Raw genomic sequence first — 17,536 nt, forward strand, 5'->3', positions numbered from 1 at the left:
GATTTGCATTCTTGGAATTGGTTATACCACACTTCTAAACAAGTTTAGAATTGGTTTTCCTGTATTCCAAGACTACTATGTGGTTGATCATACCAAACCACATACATGGGTTCAATCGGTTCTCCTAATCACTAGGACCAGTTATACCTAAATATGGAATTTCTTGTGATCGGTCACACCGGTCACTAGGATCGGTTACACCAGTTACAAGGATTGGTTCCATCTACACATGGTATTACTTGTGATCGGTCACACCAGTTACTAGGAATGGTTACACCAATTCCAAGGATCGGTCACACAACACTTATGATCGGTCATACCAATTACTAGGATCGGTCACACCAATTACAAGGATCGATCATACCATCACATGGTGATTACTTAGGATCGATTACACCAAGAATCAAAGCAGGTCATACCAAATCATAATTCAGGCATTGTGATTAGTTATACCAAGATACATAACCTGAGTTAAGATCCGTTCTACTAACTCACATATATTGGTCATCCAAAGATTTGCAATGAATAGCCGAACCAATAAGCCTATTGATTTCCCTTTCGATTCACGAAACAAGTTCATGAATGTACTTCCTTTAAACAAATGTAAGACATTGTTTCCTAGGATAAAATATTCACCATAACCTATTCACATAATCATAACACTATATACAAGATTATGTCGATGTCATATCTACGAAGTTCAAAAGATAAGCATTATGGTTTGTTGTATAATTCCTTAATACTATGATATGTACAGTATATACAGCTTCACATTTATGTTTTCAATATAGCACGACTTGAAAGATATGTTTTCAAGTCAATATTACTAACCTCAAGTAGAAGGATGATGTCGTCGTTGTAGTTCGTTACCTATTCGCATTCTTCAGGTCTTCAGAGTAATACTTGTATGTCTCAACATTCCTAGGTTTTCTAGTCTAACCTAAACGAAGTTGACTCTAGTATTTAATCAAGCGACTCTAGATGAGTTTTGATACTAAAATATGACAACCAAACTTGACGTACCAACGCTTGGTGAGTTCAACCGAGCTATGCGCTAACAATAAGTTTTTTCTTCTGCTCATACATGGACCTCTCAGCTTGCCAAATACTGAAAGTTTATCAACTAAACAACTCAACTTCACCATTTCATTAAAACTCTCTCAGTTGCTGAAAGATTACTAGCAGCCTTAATTTGCTTGACTAGGTTGGGTTATTCAGAAATTTCCTAAAGTTGGGTTGGCGGTTTAGTTGTAGTTACTGCTAGATGAGATGCATAGTACCTTTATGCATGTCTTGATTACCGATTCTAACTATGTTTTCTGGATAATGAGAGCAACTAAAAACAAAATGATAAAGTGGAGCAACATATTAATAATATGATTTCAGGTGATTTCCTTTGTTGTGGTTAAAAGCTGAATCAAACTCGATTTTTAAAGCCTCTGGTCCAACTTGAGAAAATATAGACCAGTTAAATTTGCGGGTCTTGAAATTATTAGGCTTTTTTTTTCTATTTTTTTGACGCACACCAAACAGGGTCGGCGATGAAAACCCAAATCTATACCACCAATTTTTTTTTCCGTGCCCTAATTATATTCTCTCTTTTTTTTTTTTTTTTTTTGATGATGATTTTGTTTTAATGACTTTTTTTTAAAATTATTTATAGGTATGAGTTTTACTTTTTTTTACTGGTAAATGAATAAAGAAAACCACAGGATAATAGAAAGAAGATAATTCTTTCATTCTTTCATTTTTTTTTTCTTTTTTAAGCTTTTGCATGAACTCAAAGAAACTACAAAACCCACCACTTTCGAATCAAAAACCCAGATCCCCAGATCCCTAAAACTATACTTTTTGACTTAAGATCACCCCCTTAGGAACCCGAAAACTCTTGTGAAACAGAACCCAATCCTTCCTTTCTTTTCCCAGCCTGCTTCGGGAACAAAGTCTAGTGACTGTTAAGTAAACCACCTCCATTAACAATAAAAACATACTATTTTTTTTTTGTTTTTTTCAGTTTTTTTTTTTTTGCAGGTACGAGTCTTGCTATTTCTTTTATTACCAAAGCAAAAATCGCCATTAGTGGTAATTACGGGGTTTGATATTTTTGATTCATGAATATTTTTTTTTGTTCTTTTCGTGTGTGTGTGTGCAGATTTATATGTGGTTAATAATAGCAATAGCAATATTTATAAGGTTGAATGTTATTGTGTGTTAATATCATCGTCTTAAGATGGTGTTGCGCACATTTACTTATTACTTAGTGTTCAAGTATTGTTAGAGGTGCAACAAAGTTTTTTGTGTAGAGTTTGGGTTTAGAATCTTTAGATCATCTGAATATCAATATAGCTATTAAGAAGCTTTTCAGGCGGTAAATGATGTTGTTGGGATGTTTTGGATTTACTGGCAGGGGCATTGAGAACCTGTGGGCTATCCCATTTTGATGGTATCAACTCCATTGAACTTCCTTTGGCACAACATACAAAAGGTAATTAATTGGGTATAAGTTTGAATGTCTACAGAGTACTCCCAAGATAGGATTTGTTATTCCTATGATATTGACTTGAAGTACGAGATAGGGGCCGAAGTAATTTGATTCATTTGCAGAATTCACTACGTCAAACCTGAATCATAGCTTTGACAAGCCACACAGATGAATATATAGGATGTGCATCTTGCAGCTAGGAGCTTCTGGAGACAACAAATCTTCCTTACTGTACAGTGCGCAGGGCCGGCCCTGAGGCAAAGTCAACGAAGGTTGACTTTGGGGCAGCAGCTAAAGGGGCAGCAAAAATAGGATTTTATCTAGGGGATTTGTGATAAAAAAAATGAAAATGAAGGTTTAAAACATGAGTACAGAAAGTAAAAAGGATGTATAGGAAGATAAGTAGGGGGCATATTATGAATAAGAACTTACTTTAAAGGCCTTTTGCTCAATATATAATAAATATCATATATTACAGAGATTTTTTTCTCTCGATTTTTCTATCAAAATCTCGTCTTATTCCTTTTCCCTTCCCTGCTCCTCTGGCTCTTCGTCTTCGGCTCTTCCATTGTTGCGACACCACCATCTCCACGGTAAGTAGAATCAAAACCCTAATTCAATCATGAAGCATAAGATAGATTGACATTTATATATTATAATTGATTTTGCATCTAATCTTTGGTTTTCAGTTAGTATAACTTAAGTGCATTTTTAGGGCAAAAATTTTTAAACCCCCAATTCAATCATAAGAATAGATTATCATGTATGTTCTATGATTGATTTTAAATGTTATCTTTTGATTCTCAGTTAACATTACTTAATTGTATACTTTAGGGATAAAATTTTTTAACTGAACCCCCAATTTTTAGTGAAATTTTTTTGTTTGTTGTTCTTGTTTGCTGAGCATTTTTCTTTGTTGAATCAATGGCAGGTATGCCTCTGAAAAGAAAACAATCATCTGGATGTCAAAATAGGAAGAACCAAAAAAAGAGATTGGCATCTACTAAATCTCTTGCAGGTTCTTTTGATAAGTTTTTGATTAGGAATCAACCAATAGTTGGGAACGCCACCAACGAAGATGATGCTACAGCTGATAAGGGTATGAATGAGGGGAATGAGAACGATGGTATTGCTGATAATGGCATGAATGAGGGGAATGTAAGTGATGGGGCTGCTGATAATGGGATTGAGGAGGATAATTTGAATGTTGGTGTTGCTAATAATGGTGTTAATGAGGGGATTAAAGGTGCTGATGGTGATAATAGAGATAGAAATGAGGATGATGCAAACACAACAGCAGAAAATAATGAAGTTGGAAATTGTGGTGATAAGTTAACAGATAGAGACATGCTTGATCCAGGTAATTGGGAAACAATTGATAAAAAACTTGTTGATTTTTTGGTAGAGAAGGGTCCGGTAAGAGTTGACAATATCATATTCCCTAGATATGACAAGAAAGATTTTTTCTCTAGCTATCATTACTTTCGGAAATTGAGCAATTTTGAGAAACAAGATAGAAGATGGTTAGTGTATTCGAAAACTTTGGACAAGGTATTCTGTTTTTGTTGTAAACTGTTCATGAAAAGGGAAAGTAATTATCAGTTGTGCAGTACTGGGTTTAATGATTGGAATAACCTAAGTGGAAGACTCGCAAGTCATGAAAACTGTGGAGTGCATCATCGTTGTATGTATGATTGGCTTGAGTTGGAATTAAGATTGAGAAAGGAAAAAACTATCGACAAAAGAATACAAGAACAGATCAACAAAGAGAGAAAACATTATAAAGAAGTATTGGAGAGGATGAAGGATGGAGTGTTGTTTCTAGCGAAGAATGGTTGAGCATTTCATGGCGATAATGAGAAAGTTTATACAAAAAACAATGATAACTTCTTAAGCTTCATAGAGACACTTGGAAAATATGATCCCGTGTTAAAGTATCATCTGGAGAGCATTGAAAAGAATGAAATGCGTACTCATTATCTCAGCCACAAGATTCAAAACGAACTAATTTCAATGCTTGCCGATGCAATGAGAAAGCTTATTGTCAAGAAAATCCACGAAGCCAAATACTTTTCAGTTATTCTTGATTGTACTCCTGATGTTTCTCGCAGGGAACAAATGTCTATTATCATCCGATGCGTAGATGTTTCAACAGCAAGAATCGAAGAGTATTATCTTGGGTTTTTGCGAGTGGAAGATAAAACAGGAGAAGGTTTATTTTTTGAACTTGAAGATGCATTAATCAATCTTGGGTTAAACATTGATGATATAAGAGGACAAGGGTATGACAATGGAGAAAACATGAAAGGAAAACATAAAGGTGTGCAGGCAAGATTACTCGAGATCAATCCAAGAGCTTTCTACACACCATGTGCTTGTCATAGTCTTAATCTCATACTTTCAGATATGGCCAAGTCTTGTCCTAAAGCAAGTTCTTTTTTTGGATCCATACAACGTATTTATACACTTTTTTCAGCTTCAACCAACCAGTGGGATGTATTTAAAGAGGAGATTGGAAAGAAGGGATGGACACTTAAACCGTTGTCAGATACACGGTGGGAAAGCCGTGTCGCAAGTGTCAAAGCGATAAGATACCAAGCTCCAAAAATTCGAAATGCTTTAGAGAGATTGCGAGATTCATCCCCTATCTCTCAAGAAGTCAGCACTGCCGACAGCTTAGTAAGTTGTGACTTGCATAATTTTGAATTTTATCTTAGCTTGACTATCTGGTATAGACTTCTGTTTGCTGTTAATACTGTGAGTAAGTCATTGCAATCTAAAGATATGGACATTGGTGTTGCTATACAACAAATGAAAGGTCTTATTGAGTTTTTTAAAGACTTTAGAGTAAATGGGTTTCAAAAGGCAATGGATGAAGCTAAGGAGATTGCAAGAGCGATGGGAACTGAACCTACATTTCGTGAAGTTCGTAACACCCGTACTACCGAACCAACATCAGGTGAGGAGTTTTTTAGAAAAAATTACTTCTTATATATAGTAGATAGTGCTATGTCTTCATTCCGAACCAGATTTGAACAATTTCAAATGTACGAAGAAATATTTGGGTTTTTGTATGACTTGAACAAGTTGAAATATATGAGTGAGGATGAAATGATGAGTGCATGTGTTGCACTTGAAGCTTATTTGAAGCATGGTAGATCTAGTGATATTGATGGCAGGGAATTATGTATGGAACTAATCGTCATGCGAATTGTACTACCTAGTTCGTGTAGTAAGCCAATCGATGTCTTACAATTTTTACTAAGAATGGGTGGTTGTTACCATAATGCATGGATTGCTTATAGGATATTGCTTACGATTCCAGTCACAGTCGCCTCCGCGGAAAGAAGTTTTTCTAAGCTAAAGTTGATTTTCTCGTATCTTCGATCAACTATGTCGCAGGAAAGACTAGTAGGATTATCTATGTTAGCAATTGAAAATGACATGGCTATGCAAGTTGATTTTAAAATTGTACTTTCTGATTTCGCATCCAGGAATGCAAGAAGGGTCATTTTCGAATAGATGGTAATCTGTGTTATTATTCGAATCGAATGAACTGTTATTATTATTGTTTTTTTGAATATATGTTCTGTTGAGATATTTGACAAGCTTGTGGAAACATTTGGGAACTTAATATATGTATTTATAGGCTTAAATATGACAGAAAATGAGGCTAACATAGTTTGTACACCATCTTATGCTCCTGACTGTAGTTTGCTGGGGGGGCAATATTTTTTAGGTAAGCTTTGGGGCAGCAAAATGGCAGGGCCGGCCCTGACAGTGCGTCATGTTGATTAAGAGACATAACCAAGGTAAATAAGTTACTAAACATATCGAGCACAATAATAGATGCCCACTTACGGCTGAAAATGGTGGTCGTGGATTCCACGCGTAACACAACATTTGGCGCCGAGCACGAGGGAGCATAACATTCACTCGATTGCGCGGAAGATTCACTATAGCACCTGAAACAAGTTACTATGAAACATGTTATTATAGTTGTCGCTACTAAAAATTGTGATCACAGATTCCACTGGAATCACAACATTTTTTATGGAGCACAAAAGAGCATACTATTCGGCTCTATTGTATTGCAGGTTCACTATATCAGTGGAAAGAGGTTACCGTACACGTATGTTAGAGACATCTATAAATTCTGTTCATGTTAGATTTTGTTATTCTATATTTTTAATTTATTGACTACTTTTAATATTACTAATGTTAGTAATTGAACATTTTTATTACCTATTTTTTTTTTAAGAATCCCTAAAAATTCACTAACAACAAAACATACTTTTCTCTACAAAAAAATTTAGGCCCGTGCAACGTATGGGTGCAACATCTAGTTAAAGGGAACTGAAACCAGGTGGACCTCATTAAGCAATTCCAGATGATCAACGAAGTCATCATGGTTGACTGCTATGTACAAGTTGAGTTGCTTTAGCTAATTGTACACTCGTGAACACCCAATTTCCATAAGAGCATCTCCAATGTTTGGGGTCAAGGTCATCCTATGTGGAGGTCTTATTAAGACCTTTTGAGTGTGGGTCATTCACTACATGACGAAAAATAATAAATATAAAATTTTGTACCTTAAATTCCATCTCCAATCCCCAAGGTCTTATCCAACACTTTTTGTTTAAATTTAGAGACAAAAGATGATGTGGGCTTAAGATACAGGGTCATGAAGAAGGTCTAAATAAGACTTTCTCCTTTACCCCCACTTGGTCCCCACATGGACATGTCATCTTCCTTTATGACCTCCACCCTACTGTTGGAGATGAAAAATTGGTGTAAAAGGTCTTAAATCCAATGTGTCATATCAATTTAAAACCTTGACCCCAAGCATTGGAGATGCTCTAACAACGGCGGTTAGCTCAAAATAGTCGTAAATCTAGGTATATCCCTTCATCGGTGCTTATATCAAATGCAGTAGTTATATGTGTCTTTGGTGGAATTGATTGGTGGACGTACTTTGGCTTTGGAGAGTGGAGGTTTAGTGACGATTATTGTTTGTATGCCTAACAAATTTTACTTTTGAACTTTGAATTACACAAATAAAAGAAAAATACAGTTAAAGAGTTAAGGAACCCGTCAGTGATTTTTTTTCTTTCTTTTTTCTTGAAGAAACGTAAGTGACGGTAGGTTTCAATTCACAACAATTTATAAGATTTAATATGCTTTTCAAGTAAAATTTAAGCTAATATTAATTAGCTTAAATTTTACTTTTTGTATATCCAAATTATTACCACAAGATTTGAGTGGGACGGAGATTAACATTCAGTTTGCACAGAGCAAAGGTAAACAATGGAGAATCACACCACGCGAGAAACCAACACATCTCCGTGTCATTACGGTACAGGTTAATCCCTAGTGAGTAAATATGATAGTCAGTCATCATATATATTTGTTGATGAAGTTCTCGTAGGTGTCTCATGTTGTTCTTCAGTCTTCAAGGTCGATTGGTGAATTTTGATACTCAACTATCATACTCTATTCCTAGTCCGAGACTGACCTTAGTAGATTATAAATCAAGACAAAGTTGTGATCAACTAAATTTGACAATAAGCTTGACACACCAAAACTTGTGAGTTGACAGAGCGATGCTCTAAAAATTCATAATCAATATGAATATTCGGGTTGATATAAACATCTTGAACAATTTGAACGTGATTTAATCGATTTTTCATGTTTTCCGACTTGAATCTGAGCACCAGCAACGTTTTTGTTCATCGTAAAATCAGCATATTAACGCACATGCAAATCATTTTAAAATCCATACCTGAAACTCCGGGGAGTTTCTCCAATGATTTCTCGTTATTTATATCGATAATTTCAAATTTATCTGGATTTGCATCTTTGGATCTTAAGTAATCTCTAATCTATTTTTTTTTAATCAGCAAAAGAGATAGTGTATCTCCATAGAAAATTCTTACAAGAGAAAATACAATACAAAGACAGACTTACGAGAAGGCTGGCCTGTGCTTAAGTCTGGAAGTGTCCCTTAAATCCACCGCCTAAGAAATTTATATTGGCCTGATGTAATGTGTTAGTCCAGGTTTATATATGGCCTTTAATCTCACTTGGGTCTAGCAGTGATCCCCTAACCGGGCAGAAAAAAGAAAATAGGCGTAACTAATACCTCGAAAAATTACGTGAGTTGCACCACTATTATTCCTGATACATGAGCATCGTAGAAAGTTACGTGAAGACTACCTTCACAACAATTGAACCATATTAAGGTTAGAAAGTTATGTGAAGATTACCTTCACAACAGAAGAGTTGTGCTAAGCTAGAAGAATGTCTAGAAGACACTAGAAGTTGGTCGACAATTTGCTTGATCAACAAGTCTTTGAGGTTTCCTAACTTAGATAGGATTCCTAGTTTAGATGAGTTCTAAAAACTCATAGATTTCAAGTAAGTTTAAACTCCTATAAAAGGAGGAGAACTCTAGACAAGAGAGGAGGAGAAAAAACGAGAGAGAGAGAGAGAGAGAGTGCAACCATAATTTTGGTTTGTAATAGAGTTTTTCTTTCAAGGCAATAGAAGAAGAAGAAGTTAGAAGAATCGATGGTGTTCTATCTTTTATATTCTTATTTTCTTTGTTTTATTCTTACAATCTTTCTCCACGCCAGTACGGACTCTAGGTACCACTTATCGATTACGTATCAAGTGGTATCAGAGCCACGTTCTGACTTCTAGGGTTAGTGTGGTGCATGGTCTTAACACGTGAACAATATACGCGATCAGGAGAAGAAACTGTTGTTTTACCATACACAAGGAAACCTAGAAGAAGTACTAAAACCAAGATGGGAAGTGGAGATGATGGGAGTTATAAACCAACAGATGAGGAAAAGTTTGCTAAACTTGAACTTAAGATACAAAATTTAACAGATACCTTAGCTGCGTTCATGAAAGCAAGCGCTGTCAAAATCAAACCTAAGCACGGAAAAGAAGGCACAAAGGGAGAAAAAGAAAAAGATGATGAAGAAAGTTCATCATCATCAGAAGAAGAAGACGAAGTACTAAACAAAAACTCATATGGAGGTCTGAAAGTTGAGTTTAAACTTGAAATTTCTGATTATGATGGAGTCATGGAAGCTGAAAAACTCGATGGTTGGTTAGATAAGTTGGAGACATATTTCACAATACATCAATTAGTGGAGTCTCAGAAGATCAGTTTTGCAAGTTTGAAATTTTCGAGTCATGCTTCAACTTGGTGGAAGGCTTACAAGAAAAGGTATGACACAGAACATATGACATGGTTACAATTTATAGAACTCATGAAGAAACACTTTTATCCCGTGGGATACTTAGATGCGAGATGGTATAGGTGGAAACATCTTCGACAACGGTACCAACAAAGTGTTCAAGATTACACTACAGAATTCTACCATCAAAATTTAGCTTTGGATGTAGATATTAATAGTGATGAGACTTTTCGAAAGTATAAGGGTGGACTTGTAGATTACATACAAACGGAGTTGAAACTTTTTGGTGTACAAGACATTGAAGAAGCTATCAACAAAGCTGTAGCTATTAAGCAGAAGTCTAAAGGTGCTGCAGGACCAGACAACAAGAGAGTCGCTACTAGAGGAGAAGATAAGACTCAGAGAAGGGTTGAGATAGGTAAAAACAAGTCTTTATCATATGAAAGAGAAGAAAAGGCGTGTGAACATTGCAAGGAGAAAGGTCATATAAAGGACACTTGTTGGGTTCTATGTCCACATCTTAAATCAAAAAAATTACGTGAATCTGAAGGACAAATGAGATTTAAGAAAAATACCATGCTAGCATAAGCTGTAGATGCCGAAACAATCTTCGAAATAGATCAACCTGATCCAAAGCTTATGTTAATGACAAGGTTAGCAGACACAGAATCAATGGATTTGCATGAAGAATTATTTCATGTCAAGATACAAGTAAAGCAAAGCATCGTTGAGGCTATCATTGACTCTGGTAGTCAAAAGAATTTAATCTCAAAGAAGCTCGTGGAACAAATGGGATTATCAACTACTGCACATCCAAAACCTCATCCATTGGGATGGATAAAGAAGGATACTGAACTTCAGGTAACCATGCAGTGTCGATTCAAATTTGCTATCACTGATAAGTTCATTGATGAAGTTGTCTGTGATGTTGTGCCATTGGATGTAACACAAGTAATATTTGGAAACCCATATTTATGGGAACAGGATGTTGTTCTCTGTCATAGGGAACGTGTTTATTTGTTCAAAAAAATGGGAAAGAATTTCGAATTCAGGATAGTAAAAAGCATTTACCTATGAAAATGGTAACCACAAACCAATTTAAGAGGTTGATCAATGCTTGTGGTATGCTCACCTTATTACTAGTCAGACCTGTGAATACAAAAGAAAGGAAGGTAACATTACATACTACACTTTCCACCAGGCAAGAAAGTGAAGTAAGTTCACTAAAAAAGAAGTTTTTGGATTTATTTCAAGAAGAAGCCACCATACCACCTAAAATAAGTGTGGAGCATGAGATTACACTCATTGGAGATGCCTCCTTACCCAACCTAGGATTATACAGAACCTCTATAACTGAGTCGGAGAAAATTAAGAGACAAGTACAAGAATTACTTGAACAAAGGGTAATAGTGCCAAGTTGCTCTCCTTGTGGTTCTCCAGTTCTACTTGTACCAAAGAAGGATGGAGGATGGAGAATGTTTGTAGATTACAAGGCTCTCAATAAGATTACCATCAAGAATAGGTATCTGTTACCAAGGATTGATGATCTTCTTGATCGATTAGGAGATGCAATATACTTCACCAAACTCGATCTCAAGTCTGGATATCATCAAGTTCGGATTACAGAAGAAGACACTTGGAAAACTGCATTCAAAACTCGACAAGGATTATTCGAATGGCTCGTTATGCCTTTTGGATTATGCAATGCACCGGATACTTTCATGAAACTCATGAATGAGGTATTACGGACTTTCATTGATGATTTGGTTATCGTATACTTAGACGATATCTTGATTTTTAGCAGGACATGGGAAGAGCATTTGATACATGTATCCAAGGTGTTGTCCGTATTAAGAGAAAATTCTTTACGGTTAAATGAAAAGAAATGTGAATTTGGGAGGCCATAATTAGTTTTTCTTGGATTCGTGATTGGACAAGGAAAGATTAAGGTCGACCTAGGAAAGGTGGTTGTTATTACTGCATGGCCAACACCTAAAAATATTACTGAAGTTCGGAGTTTCTTGGGGGCTTGTAAGTATTTACGTAAATTTATACAACATTTTTCTCAAATTGCTGCTCCCTTACATGGGTTAACCAAGGTTAATACTGTATTTAAATGGGAGCCCAGACATGAAGCTACTTTTCAATTATTGAAGAAGAAGATATCAGAAGCACCAGTTCTGACATTACCCAATTTGCAGAGGTCTTTTGAAGTAGAGACAGATGCATCGAATTATGCTCGAGGGGCAGTATTGTTACAAGACGGAAAGCCAATAGCGTATCATTCAGAGATGTTCACAGGTCCAGTTCAAAATTATCATATATATGACAAAGAATTGTACGCCATGCATCAAGCTATGAAATATTGGAGGGCTAATCTGCTGGGAAAGAAAGTTGTGGTTCATACTGACCATAAACCTTTACAGTATCTCTAGACTCAATCGAAGTTACAACAGGCTCGACACATGAAATGGGCATCTTACTTGGAGCAGTTTGGTATTCACATCAAATATAAATAAGGAGTAACAAATAAATTAGCTGATATGTTATCCAGACCACCTTCTAGTATGGCTCTGGTAGTACCAATGCAAACTCAACCATTATTGCCAAGTAATTATGCTCAAAAATATGAGGGAGATGAAGATTTTGGAGAAGAATACAAGAAGTTAAAACAAGGGTCTTTGAGTGATGCCGCTTAGTAGATGGGTTAATATGCAAGGGTACTGCTCTGTGCATACCACGTTGTGAAGATACTTAGCACTGGATTAGAGAAGCACATACTTCTCGCGTGGCTGGTCATTTTGGTATGGAGAAGACGTTGCTCAATTTAAAGCGATATATGTATTGGCCAAAGATGCATCTCGATGTCTCCAAGTATATTCGAGGGTGTGTTCTTTGCAATACTTCGAAACCATCTAATAGGAAGAGAGGGTTTTATATGCCATTACCAGTGCCTATCAGGCCATGGGAAAGCATTTCAATGGATTTTTGGGGGGATAATTGGTGTTTAGTACACAGATTTTGACCACCACTAGGCTTTGGTCTAACATTTGTCCAATGTTAGGGCTTGGTACCTGGACTGGACGTTGACCCAAGTTGACTAAGTTAAATCCTAACTTCTGTTTAGTAATCACTAAAAAAATTTACATGAAATGTACTATTAACGAGTTTACTATAATACCCTTTATTTTTCTTGATATTTAGAAAATTTATGTTTCTTACCCTTCTTCAATTAACCCTTTATCATCACCAGCTTCAAATCTTAGTTCAAGAAATCGATCAATCTCTTCTATTCACTGCTTCACTCAACGACCGCATCTCCCGCTTCTTCTAACAGCAGTGAAAAAACCCCTAACCAATTCAGTCTTGCGTGCAACTCAATTTCATCACACACCCATTCTTGTTATCATATTCAAATACAGACCAACATACATAACTGCAACAAAATCTCATATCAACAACCTAAAAACCCTCTCTGTCTTAGCTTCAGAGAATAATTCGAATGCCACCATCAACACCTTCAGTACCCAGCTCCCAGCACCACCATACAATTTCAGTACCACCAACTCAATAACATCATTCTCACATTCCCTGTAGATTATTGAGCCTCTTAGACAATTCAATTCACCTGCAACTTCATTATAAACCAAACGCCTATTCTAATTTCTGATGTAGCTCCTCCAACTCAATCAACACCAATTACAGAAACATAGAACCAACACAACAACCTGCAATCTTCTGCGCAACACCACCACACTCAAACCATCTTCAGAAATTGGTTCTTTCTCGATAACAATCTTCTCTGAAATCCATCAGATGCATCAAACCATCTTCAGTTCAAGACTGCATCTACATCTTCATCTTCACAACCCCTGTCCTAACATACATCTAAATCTGTGCAATTCATGTTCTTCTCTGCATCAAGAAGATTGAACTCGTTCTCCTGGTTCCCTTAATAAATCGTCCATTAAACCACCATCTTCAATTCAACCGTAATTCTCCAATTCAACAGATTTCCTCTTTCCATTACCGCAATAACCCATTACTCCTCTCTATTTAAGAACCCTAATCTCAAATCTTCTCATAACTAGATTAGAACCCAAAATTGATGCAAACCCTATTTCCATCCTCCTGTTAAAGCTCATTATCACCATAAATTTCCTCCAACCCCTCATATCACCAGCGACAATAAATGTTCTTCCCTATAAATCTGATGAGCCTATTCTTCAATTAGTTCTAGTCTCAACAGAACGCAATTTTATTGTTCTTGACAAGCATCAATAATTCTTTTTTCTTCATCTGCAATTTCAGAGACCATCACCCAATTCTCTCTTTTCTACAGGTGGAAATGTTAATTGAGGAGAGAATTTCTCGATCTAGCTAGGGTTATAGTTTAGGGATGGATTATGATGATGAGAAGGTGATAGTGGTGGGGGATATGATAATATTATACAAGAAGAAGACGGTGGAGGTGGACATTGGGATGAATTTGTATAGACTTTGTTGCTCAACTGCTAACAGTGGAGAGGCCGGCGGAAGAATAAGAGTGAAGAAGAGAAAGATTTAGGTTTAGGGTAATGGAAAATGACGGGGTAAGATAGTCAATTCAACTAACATTTTCATTTTATTTTATTTTTAATTAATTTATAAACAAAAGTTAATATTTAACTGGGTCAATTCAAGTCAACGTCCAGTCCAGGTACCAAGCCCTAACGTTGGACAAATGTTAGACCAAAGCCTAGTGTTGGTCAAAACCTGAGTACTAAACACCAATTATCCCTTTTCTGGGAGGTTTACCAACGACTAAAACAGGGAATGGTTACATTTTTGTTGTTGTTGATAGATTCAGCAAGATGATCAATCTGATACCTTGTAAGAAGACAATGGCAGGAGAAGGTGCAGCCAAGCTATTCTTCCACCATGTTTGGAAACATTTTGGATTACCAACCTCCATTATCTCTGATAGAGATAGTCGTTTTCTACTTCAGTTTTGGACCAAGTTATGGAGTCTAATGGACACAAGACTCAAGCATAACACTGCATTTCATCCTCAAACGGACGGACAAACAGAAGTAGTGAATAGAACCTTGGTTCATCTTTTAAGAGGGTATCACTCTAAACACCCTAAGACTTGGGATGGCAGTTTACCTTTCATACAGTTTTCTTTTAGTGGAGCTTTTCATGGAAATACTCTGAAATCCCCATTTGAAGTTTGTCTAGGTTATTTATCTCAGAGTCCATTTGATATGGGGTTTACTACACCACAAGGGATGATATCCAAAGATGAAGAAGATAATAAAGTTCAAAAGTTTATGGAGAAAATAAACAAGATACATACTATAGTAGAAGCTCAGTTACGAAAGTCACAAGCTACATACAAGGCTAAACATGACAAGCACCGTGTTCCTTGTAATTTCTCTAAAGGAGATTTAGTATGGTTACGTATAGGGAAAGAGCGGCTCAAAGGAGAAGGGAAGAAGCTTAAATCCATATGTTATGGTCCATTCAGAATAGTGAAGCAATTTGGAGATAATGCTTTTCAGTTGGATCTACCACCTTATATGCAGATGTATTATGTTATTCATGCAGAGTATCTGAAGCTTTTCGAACCTCCACTACTTAGTGAAGAAGAAGATGATCAAGAGTTGAAATTACCACCAATGGAAGACTTATGGGTAGAACGAGAAGAAGTTCTTAAAGAAGATTGTATTGTTGAGACAAAAGTAACTTCTACCAGAAGATGAGACCGTGTGATGTTTCGCGTGGGACGTGCAGGCCAAATACCGAGTAAAGCAAGGTGGTTCAACAAGGATCAAGGAGAGACTGAATTTCCCCACTTACAGTTTAAAGCTTACACATGAGTTCCAGCTTCCTAAAATGGGAGAGCCATGATACAGGAGTATCGTAAAAAGTTATGTGAAGACTACCTTCACAACAGTTGAACCATATTAAGGTTAGAAAGTTACGTGAAGATTACCTTCGCAACAGAAGAGAAAGTTACGTGAAGATAACCTTCACAGCAGAAGAGTCGTGCTAAGATAGAAGAGTGTCTAGAAGACACTAGAAGTTGGTCGACAATTTGCTTGATCAACAAGTCTTTGAGGTTTCCTAACTTAGACAGGATTCCTAGTTTATATGAGTTTTAAAAACTCATAGTTTATTTAATTTCAAGTAAGTTTAAACTCCTATAAAAGGAGGAGAATTCTAGACAAGAGAGGAGGAGAAAAACGAGAGAGAGTGCAGCCATAGTTTTGGTTTGTAATAGAATTTTTCTTTCAAAGCAATAGAAGAAGAAGAAGTAGTTAGAAGAATCGATTGTGTTCTATCTTTTATATTCTTATTTTCTTTCTTTTATTCTTATAATCTTTCTCCACGCCAGTACGGACTCAAGGTAGCACTGATCGATTACGTATCAATTCCAAACCCATGTTAAGTAATACAGGTTCAAAAGCTGAAAGATTCTTTATCCAATCCATTTAGCCACCGCTTGTCTTTTTTTTAAGGCGCCGAGATGCCATGCCATCAGAAGGAATCCTGTTTTGTGATCATTATGACCCCACCAAGGAACACAGGTTTCTCAAGGAGACTGTTAGCTCCAGCGGGCTGGGAGATCATCTTTTCAAGTCGGCAACCCAAAAGAGTCGATTTTGTCTACTACCAGATATTAGGGTCTTATGGATGCTATTGTCAAGGAATCACCTGAAGATCACACACGAAGACAGGTTCCCAAGGACATTGTTAGCTTCTAGCGGGCCAGCAGCTGAGATATTATCAAGTCTTGTCGTCGGGCACCAATCGTGTCAATCTTTCTTTAGTCTTTATTACCCATATGGCACTGAAGCTGGGATACCCGAACAGTCCTCTCGCCGTCTATGTACTATTTGTTGAAGAAAATAGAACAACAGAGAAGAGTGTGTGTGATGGTGGAATCATTCATATAACTGCTTTTAGCTGCTACTTATAAAAAAGAAAAAGGAAACATGGCCCATTGCCATTCTTCATCATTTTCTCCAGATCTTTGTCAGTCAGAAACTATTAGGAAATAATATAGGAGATTCTATATTTAGGAGATACGTATATGAAGTTGTGAGAGTTATATTAGGAAAGTGTCTATGTTTAGAGTTTGATCTTAGTTAGGAAAGTACTTTGAGTGATCGTCAAGTTTGTGAGACTATAAGTAGGCTATTGAGCCATAAGAATTATATACCGAATTATTATCAATGTAGTCTATTGCTTCCGCACGTTTATGCTCTCCTCTCTCTTGCTCGATCCTTAACATGGTATCAGAGCGAGGTGAGAGGAAGAGAAATGAGAAGGAGAAAGAGTTAGGGAAGTTTTTCATCGGTTTAGGGTTTAGGTTTTGAGTCTAAAAAAAAAAAAAAGTTTGAAGCCGTGTTTTGAAGTTTTAAAAACAAAGGAAGAAGCTGTGTTTGGTTAGAGAATTGTTTTTGTTAAAAGAGAAGATGCACAAAGTTCTGACGAGTTAAAGAAGAAGAGAGAAGTGTTTAAAGGCTTGTCGGTCTTTGTCTTCATCAGGGTTCGAGAAGCTGTGATAAACAAGTTGGAGTTGTTTAGGGTATGTCGCTGCTCCATGACTTGTTACCTGTCAAGTCATGTTCATGTGTTTTGTTCGTGTGCTGTTGACGAAAAGAAGAACTTGGATCAAGATGGAGAATTATATAAAGAACGGAAAGATGTTACTGCCCTAGATTTGATTTCCAGTGCGATGATGTTTGGGTGTTGTTAGTTCGATGGAGAATATGGAAACTGTTTTCTGTTGATGCTGTTAAGATGGAGTCATAGAAAGAATGAAAACTGGAGATTGGCAAGCAAACATGGTTGG

General features: G+C 36.5%; 2 protein-coding genes across 2 annotated transcripts; both read left to right on the top strand.

The window, feature by feature from the left end:
• The first annotated feature begins 3,406 nt into the window (after positions 1-3,406).
• LOC113294786 (zinc finger MYM-type protein 5-like) lies at positions 3,407-4,321 on the top strand. The gene has a single exon (XM_026543165.1). The coding sequence runs from the start codon at positions 3,407-3,409 to the stop codon at positions 4,319-4,321; it is 915 nt and encodes a 304-aa protein (XP_026398950.1).
• A 189-nt stretch (positions 4,322-4,510) lies between these two features.
• On the top strand, positions 4,511-6,004 carry LOC113294787 (zinc finger MYM-type protein 1-like). The gene has a single exon (XM_026543166.1). It carries the CDS (start codon positions 4,511-4,513, stop codon positions 6,002-6,004), a length of 1,494 nt encoding a protein of 497 aa, XP_026398951.1.
• The last annotated feature ends 11,532 nt before the right edge of the window (positions 6,005-17,536 follow it).

The sequence above is a fragment of the Papaver somniferum genome, chromosome 7 (genome assembly GCF_003573695.1).
Source record: "Papaver somniferum cultivar HN1 chromosome 7, ASM357369v1, whole genome shotgun sequence".
NCBI lineage: Eukaryota > Viridiplantae > Streptophyta > Magnoliopsida > Ranunculales > Papaveraceae > Papaver > Papaver somniferum.